At 37.4% G+C, this 8050-nt stretch overlaps 1 protein-coding gene across 2 annotated transcripts in view; it reads right to left on the bottom strand.

Annotated features, from left to right (window-relative positions):
• Positions 1 to 892: 892 nt before the first annotated feature.
• eps8l2 (EPS8 signaling adaptor L2) overlaps positions 893 to 8050 on the bottom strand; it is a 31449-nt gene continuing 24291 nt past the window's right edge. For both annotated transcript variants that reach the window (XM_078257109.1, XM_078257108.1), the window contains 4 exons: positions 7243 to 7321; positions 6986 to 7151; positions 5309 to 5441; positions 893 to 1805 (listed from right to left, as the gene is read on the bottom strand). In XM_078257109.1, the coding sequence (XP_078113235.1) occupies positions 1728 to 1805; positions 5309 to 5441; positions 6986 to 7151; positions 7243 to 7321 (456 nt within the window). In that variant the 3' untranslated portion in view covers positions 893 to 1727. The remainder of the gene's footprint in view (positions 1806 to 5308; positions 5442 to 6985; positions 7152 to 7242; positions 7322 to 8050) is intronic.

Raw genomic sequence — 8050 nt, 5'->3', positions numbered from 1 at the left:
GTGAGAAACATGGGATTCCTTACCAGGTGAAAACATTGCAGAAGGGCTTCGCTGATGTTTTCAGGTAAGTCCAAAAATAATAGTATTATTATAGTATTTACTGCCAGGATTAGACAAGGTGAGGTTGTCGAAAAAAATAAGACATTATTCAATCTGACAAAACAAAGGAATGAACCTAAAGTGCAACTGACTGAATAATGAAGACAAAATGAGGTGACAATTTAATATAAATCTCTTGCAGAACAAGATTAATAATGAACCGCTTGCCTGATATATGTGTGTATTTTTGTTCTCATTTTATTTTCAGGTCACTGAAACACTCGGGCGACCTCTGGCTTGATGCATATCTGCATAAATGACAACTTTTATTCTTTGCACAGTACCTACAAGGACTGATGTGTTTTCCTCTCTTCTGCATCATACATTGATTGTATCTGTTTGGTTTTATAATCCAGTTAATAGTGTGGGATTTATCTTTTCCTAGTGTTGAGGTTATAGTTCTGTTTTTTTTCAGATTCTGTGCCAGATTTTTAGTGCTCACAGGATTTCTCTGATTTGCCTTACAGTGTCTTGAACAACAGTAGTATGGCGAGATATATATATATATATAAAAATTGTGAAAAGTGATTGTCAGGTATTTAATGTGATGTTTTTTTTCATTATCAATCATGTGATACGGTTTGAACAATAAAATATGAAAATTATGCGGACAAGTGACAAATCCAGTGTAATTGAGGATTATTTAAAGTTACTGTACTTAATTTAACTTCCTTCTTTACTTGCAACTCTTATTCTGGTTTTACAGTATGAAATAAAGGAACTGTATTGACTGGTTCTCTACCTCTGGTATTTTAATCCAGTGACAAATACAAGAATTATGTACAAAAAGAAGTGATATCAAATATTTACCAAGTTTATTTTTGATTACATTTTTTTTTTTTATTTACAACCCCTTGAATGTTTTGTCTACATCATTTAATTATTCATATCAGAACAACATAGTCTCATATATTCCTTATTATTCCTGTCTGTGCAGTTTACACTGCAAAATATCATGCTGCATACATCAGTCTCATACACATTAATGACAGCATCTCACTGTTATTCACAATAACTTCATGCAGGATTGACTGTTTCTCTTGTCAGAATGTCTGAATTCTGATTATAAACAGCAACATTATTTATATTAATACCTACTGCTGATCTGCAGTTACCAACCAGCATGAGACTACTTCTGACAGAGCATGTTTTATTTATTTTACTTGTAAACATCGATATGAAAATGGCTATATATCAGAAAATGTGTCAAACATTCTGGCACATATTTAGATATGCAATAGCTAAGATCTACTTATTTAAGTCATTCAGTAAACCGCTGCAATATTGACAATGAGCATAAACATTAACCACACTGCTCGTACAAATATCTACGTTACATGCATGTTGTGCTTACATGCTCACACACACACAAAAAAAAAACTGTACATTGATTCATATGTTCCTCTTTTCATACGACAACATTTAATGAGACCATGAAAGCAACATAATTACATAAGAAAACACTGATATACATACACATTGGGTGATATAAAATAAATATACAATTAAATACGTATACAACAGTTCATTATGTTCTACTGCAGGTCATAATTAACAATAGATTGATTGAAGAAGCTGCTGCAGTGAGTTAGCAAAAGCGTCTGGCTGGGTCGTGCTGGACAGCAGGTTCAGTCTTTGCTGCCAGAGTCGATCCTCTCCTGCCGTCGCTTCATGATCTCCTGCAGTTCTGAGTCTCCGCAGCTCTTCTGTAAAGCAAATACAAGAAGATTGCGCTTTTTCAAACGTTTTGTTCAAGGATTCCCCTACTACAAAGCGTAAAACACAAAGAGACAAAAGGATATGAGCTGGAAAAGAAGCCACCTCTAAACAACTGCACTGTTTAGACAAAGTTTCAAGAGCAATGGCAACAGACTTTTCTTATCCAAGTCTTTATCAGAGCATGTTAAAACAAGGGACTACACACAGTAAACAATCCTGTCATCTGTCGTGGAAATAAGCATAATTAATACAAATGTACTCCAAAAAGATGTGCATGTTTTGTGTTAATATAATCAGCTCATGAATAAATAGGTTAACAAGTCTCTACATGGATTGACATAAAATGAATGAATAAAAAACAATAAGGGAGAGTTGGCAGAAACTTGTAAACTTAAAAGGTGAGGAGAAAACCAGGAGGGAGAGATGACGAGAAGCATCATCAAAACTAAATATTTTTTTAATATATATATATCTATATATATATATATATATATATATATATATATATATATATATATATAGGACAGACTCTGAACTCTATTCAGGCCGAAATAATCTTTGACTGAGAGATCCAAAATGTTTCTCTTTGTGGCACTTTTATTGTCCCCTTCGTATTTCTCTAAACCACTCTGCTGAGTCAGGAGTCATTGCATGAATGCTGTATTTATGCTTTACTGATTGCTTTAGACCCTCTCCACATAAAACAGCCTCATAGACAAAGTCAATTATACATTTGATGAATAATATCACAGGTAATTCATTATTTTACAGTTTAAGATCTGAGTTTAAAAGTCTGAGTCTATGTATGAGTCTCATACATAGGTGTGTCACTAAGTTTATATTTACATCATTGTAGTGTAAGGAGATTCATCTACTGTAGAGCCCGACCAATATATCGGCGGGCCGATATTAGCCATTTTCCAAACTATCGGTATCAGCATTTATAATGGCCGATAAATGAATATTTAAAAAATAAAATAAAAATTCAAACCGTGTTATGATTATTGGCGTTGCATAGTTTGTCCACCAGAGGGCACTCTACAACGTCCCTGTTGGCAACACTTGGTTAACCTTTTAAGGGTCATATCTTAAAGCTCCCATATTATGCTCATTTTCAGGTTCATAATTGTATTTTAAGGTTGTACCAGATTAGGTTTACATGGTTTAATTTTCAAAAAAACATTTTTGTTGTACTGCACAGCTCTCTCTCACTGCTGCAGATCCTCTTTTCACTCTGTGTTCAGGTCTCTGTTTCAGCTACAGAGTGAGACATCTCTTCGTCTGTACTATCTTTGTTTGTAGTCGCACATGCGCAGTAGCTAGGTAAGGATCATGTCAGCTAGCTGTTTCCATAGACTAGTGATGGGACAACCGACTCTTTTACGCGAGTCGGTTCAACCGGACGGTCGTAGGTTAGCCTACCGAGTTAATAGATTCGGTCACCGGTTCGCGTGTGCGTTTACTTCCCCCGCCAGACACCGCTTGATTACATTTGACTCGAGGGGTTGCGGTTACATTCAGTCTCGACATACGCTTTACACACTCATACTGACCGACACTAGACTCACGCACTGACCACGGTTACATTTGGTAGCCTGGTGCGCGGTCTCCTCGTGACAGTCTAACTACCATGTAGCAACATTCACTTCTAACATTTAACTTAACATAACTACCAAGATAACATTACGTGTATTTGTATGTGATATAATACTTTCCCCTTGGTAATGTAGCCTATGAATTTCCATGAACACAATTCTAAAATGCACGAGACATAAAGGCTTCTGGGATCGGTTGATAACTCAAACTTGCCGAGAACCTAGACACCCGTTTGATTACATAGACTCATGCAGTACCCTCGGTTACGGTCCTTACAGTCTCGTTCAGTAGCCTGGTGCGTGGTCTCCTCGTGACAGCCTACCTACCATGTAGCAACATTCACTTCTCTAACATTTAACTTAACATAACTACCAAGATAACATGACGTGTATTTGTATGTGATGTACTTCCCCATCGATAATGTGTGAATTGCCATAAACACAATCATCTAAGATGCACCAGAAACAAGGATTGGTTCATATCTCAAACTTGCCGAGAACCAAGATTCCGCTTGATTACATTAGACTCGAGCGGCCGGTTGCATGGTTACATTCGGTCTCGTTCTGTAGCCTGGTGCGCGGTGTAGGTGATTTCCTGATTGATTCTACCACTACTCCACTGGAGGCGTTAATGAGCTAGATTACTAAACACACAGTAGCAGTCTAGCAGAAGAATACTAGCTACACACAAGGCACGAATGCATGGATGTATTAAGAAAACAGGAGTGAGTCGGTTCATTGACGTATGGCACTCGATTCTCCCGGTTCAGTGACACGAGTCGGGTTAATTAACCGGCTCTTCGGTCAGTTCGTCAATATTACCATAGACAGTAAAAGAAAGGCTGTTTCTCCAACTTCGGTCAGTTAAAAGGCAGGATTAGCCAAAGGACTTATTCTAAACAAGGGTGCATATGTAAGTAGTTCTTTTGTAGATTATGGTGAACTTGTGTGTGTTGTAGCACTGCTTTGCCATTGAGAACGAGGTAGCATGCTAACGCTAGCATGCTAACGATTGCGGTTAGCCAGCTCATTTCAGCTTCTGACGCAGAAAGCCGTGCAGATTTTGACCAGAGACTGAAGGCAGGACACATTCAGAAACCCGTATCTCACTCAAAACAGCATGGATGTTTTTTTTTCAAAGTTTGTATGCGTGTGGAAGCACCAGAGACACAAAATAACACAATAAATCCCAGATTTTTTCATAATATGGGCACTTTAAGTTTGTATTTTTATACATTTTATTTATCAGAACTTTAATATATTTTGATGTTCCTCTGTCTTGTTGTGACAATAAAACAGACAAGTTTATTTTTAAACTGCTTTATCATACTACTTTAGTGAGGACTCATAAATAAACTACAAATAACTAATGTTAGGGAATATATATATATATATATATATATATATATATATATATATATATATATATATGCTGATATATCTGAATATCGGATATTTAAATCACCAAATATTTATCGGCCTTAAAAATCCTTTATCGGTTGGGCTCTAATCTACTGTATATTGTAATGTGGCACTTTGGCGTAATTGTGTTTTGTGTATTTATCTATCCTGCATAACTGCTTGTTATTATGTTATTATCCTTGAGGGGAGTTGTTAAATTGTCTGATAATCCTGCCTAGTTAGTTCTAACCTGATTACAGGGTGTACACACCCACTTTTTGCACTGCACCTGTATTAATTCTAATAGTCTGACAGCTGACACCAGCTTTTATGAGTGTAGTGACTTGTCTTAACATGCCCAGATAAAGACTGAAAGCTGAGATAGGTGGGTATTATTCATTTGTGGGTTTTGTACATTTATGTCTATTTTTAATGTTTGTCGTAACAGGTGTGAGAGCAGTTTGCGTGCATGCTTAAACAAGTGTGTGACTTACCTCCAGCTGTTGTTTCTGCACGGTGATCTGAGAGTAGACACGACCGCCTTCGTCTTCGCACACCGCCTTCAGTTCTTCTTTGTTGAGGGAAAACAGTTGGGCTCCAGTCAGGATCCCCAAACATTCAACAGTCCTGCAGACAATTCATTTTCTTATTATTAGATACAGTATAAATGTACTGTATTTATTAATTTGTAAACAGTGTCCAGTAGTGAGTACACCATCCAAAAAGACAACCTTCATGGCAGTTTGACATGCAATAGCAGGATAAGCACAGATGTAATCAATAACCTTAACAACCGGACTCCTCTGGGTTGTGTCTGTTCTAGTATCCTGGTGTTGTGCATGCTGGCTTGCTGGGACATTTAATGGAACTGAGCTATTATTAATGTTATTAATTAGACCTGTTCTTCCCAAATCATCCTGAGGGGGGCATCAATGTCAAATTTTATGGCAATCCATCCAAATAAGTGACAAAATAACGCCAACATGTTCCTATTTACATGTTGTGATTTGTAGAGTCACAGCGTGTACAAAAAACAACGTAACATGAGACACAGCCATCTTCTAACCGTAAACAAACCGTGAACTATATTCTCAGCAGTGTTGGGCAAGTTACTTTTAAAAAGTAATTAGTTACAGTTACTAATTACTTCTTCCAAAAAGTAACTAAATTAGTTATTCAGTTACAAATTATGAAAGTAACTAGTTACTTCAGAAAGTAACTATTGCGTTACTTTCAAGTAAATTTTTAAATGCTCAAATGCGACCCCACCTCCACCTACCCCTCTTTAATGGAAATACATGTGCATGTTCAATTATTTATGATAAATATTATAATGAAATAGACACTTAATACAATACATTATTAACAGAAACTATTTTAATATTAATTTTAATATTATTTTTTTTTTGGCAGTAACGGTAACGGCGTTATTAAGATGGGAAGAGTAATCAATTAGATTACTCGTTACTGAAAAAAAGTAACGCCGTTATTTGTAACGCCGTTATTCCCATCACTGATTCTCAGAAAGGCTTGCTGCAAAGCAAATCACTCCGCCCAAGTAGCAGAAGTAGCAGAGCTTCACCTTTCTGAGAATATACTTCCCAGTTTGTTTACGGTTAGAAGATGGCTGTGTCTCATGTTACGTTGTTTTTTTGTACACGCTGTGACTCTACAAATCACAACATGTAAATAGGAACATGTTGGCGTTATTTTGTCACTTATTCGGAGCAGTAGGATAGTTGGAACCAGTTACCTGCAGGTTCTGTGCTAGGCTAAGCTACCGATGGAACAGTCAGACAGCGTTACAACACGCACGGACACGAGAAGGGTATGTATGGACTTGTCTTACTCTGGGGGTTACGGTGAATAAGCTAAAGTCCTAATAAGTCGGCGTGTTCCTTTAAGAAATTTTTTGTCAAAATCACAAATGTCAACCTTATGATGGCTCAAGAGGAAAAGTCAGGGGGCCATCAAAGTCAGTAGGATTCATCTGCCAGAAACCAGGAATGTCTGTAGAAAATACTAAAGTACTAAAAATCTATTACTGACAGTACGTTAATGGTGAATAAATACAATGCAGCTTGTAATACTTTCTAAGATTTCAGTCAGAACTTGAAGTTGTGGGACGGTACTTTGATTTTCTGGATTGATGAGCATTGTGGGTGACTTACGGTTTGGAGAATTTTTTTGCTCTGAGCCATGCGGTCACCTGCTCTGGGTTTGAGTCAAAGTTGAGCGGTACTTGGCTGCCAGATGGTCGCTCCACACGGAAATTCGGTGGCTGCCTTTTGTTAGCAGTGATCTTCATCAATAGCTCATCGTTGACCTGATCCATCACTGCAGCACAGAAACAGTACGGCAGCAGATGTCAGAACAAGAGCAACTATTACATATCTGTGATTCCTAGATCTTTTTTGGGTTCACTCACTTTTGTCTTTTTTTGGTCTACCCTTGTTGAAGCTCTCTCCATGGCTCAGAGAACCAGGAGGTGAAGTCCTGTAACCCTGCTGCACACACAGACACAAACAGTTTTACAAACACAACTATTATTACAAAAACGGGTTTGTCTTTCATCTCACTGGTGGTTGATACATTTTTGCCCAGGAGCCAAAAGAGAAAATATGTGTGTGAAAATATTTTACAACAGAAAGAGAAGCTGCATGCAGCACCTGTAGCAGGGCGTTGGTGAACCTGTGTGCAGCATGAATACGAGCATAGGAATGTAGGCTTTGGTGAGGGTGGAAACATTGCTGCACAATGTGTCGGGTCACAACAAGTGAATAGTGTTTGTACACAAAGCTGCACTGATCTAGGACCAATGTTCAGATGAGACGACTGCAAACATTCCTAGCTTTTAGCTGTGATATTCAATGAATTATCCTGTGAACTTAAATAATTAAAATGATGATTTCGTACATACTACACATTGTTTGTCATGTATCTAAGCTTTGTATTCATCCAATTACTTTTTTTTTTCTCTCTGGAAAATCTTTCAAACTCATTCACTTTGTAGCAAATGTGTTATCTGTTCGTGTCCTACTCATCTTTTGTACTTTAATCCTAGCTGCAAAATAAATGTATCCACAAGCAGTGATAAAGAAACCTTGACCCCTCTCATTAAGTGATTGCCTACATTTACCAGAAATTATTGTGACACCTCTTGACAACACGCCTGAAGTTGTGCAGCTGAGATAAGGATAATGACAGTAGGCGAAGTAAGTGAAAGTGACACTGAC

Source organism: Sander vitreus, chromosome 8 (assembly GCF_031162955.1).
Source record: "Sander vitreus isolate 19-12246 chromosome 8, sanVit1, whole genome shotgun sequence".
Classification (NCBI taxonomy): domain Eukaryota; kingdom Metazoa; phylum Chordata; class Actinopteri; order Perciformes; family Percidae; genus Sander; species Sander vitreus.
This window is presented reverse-complemented; position numbering and strand designations above follow the sequence as displayed.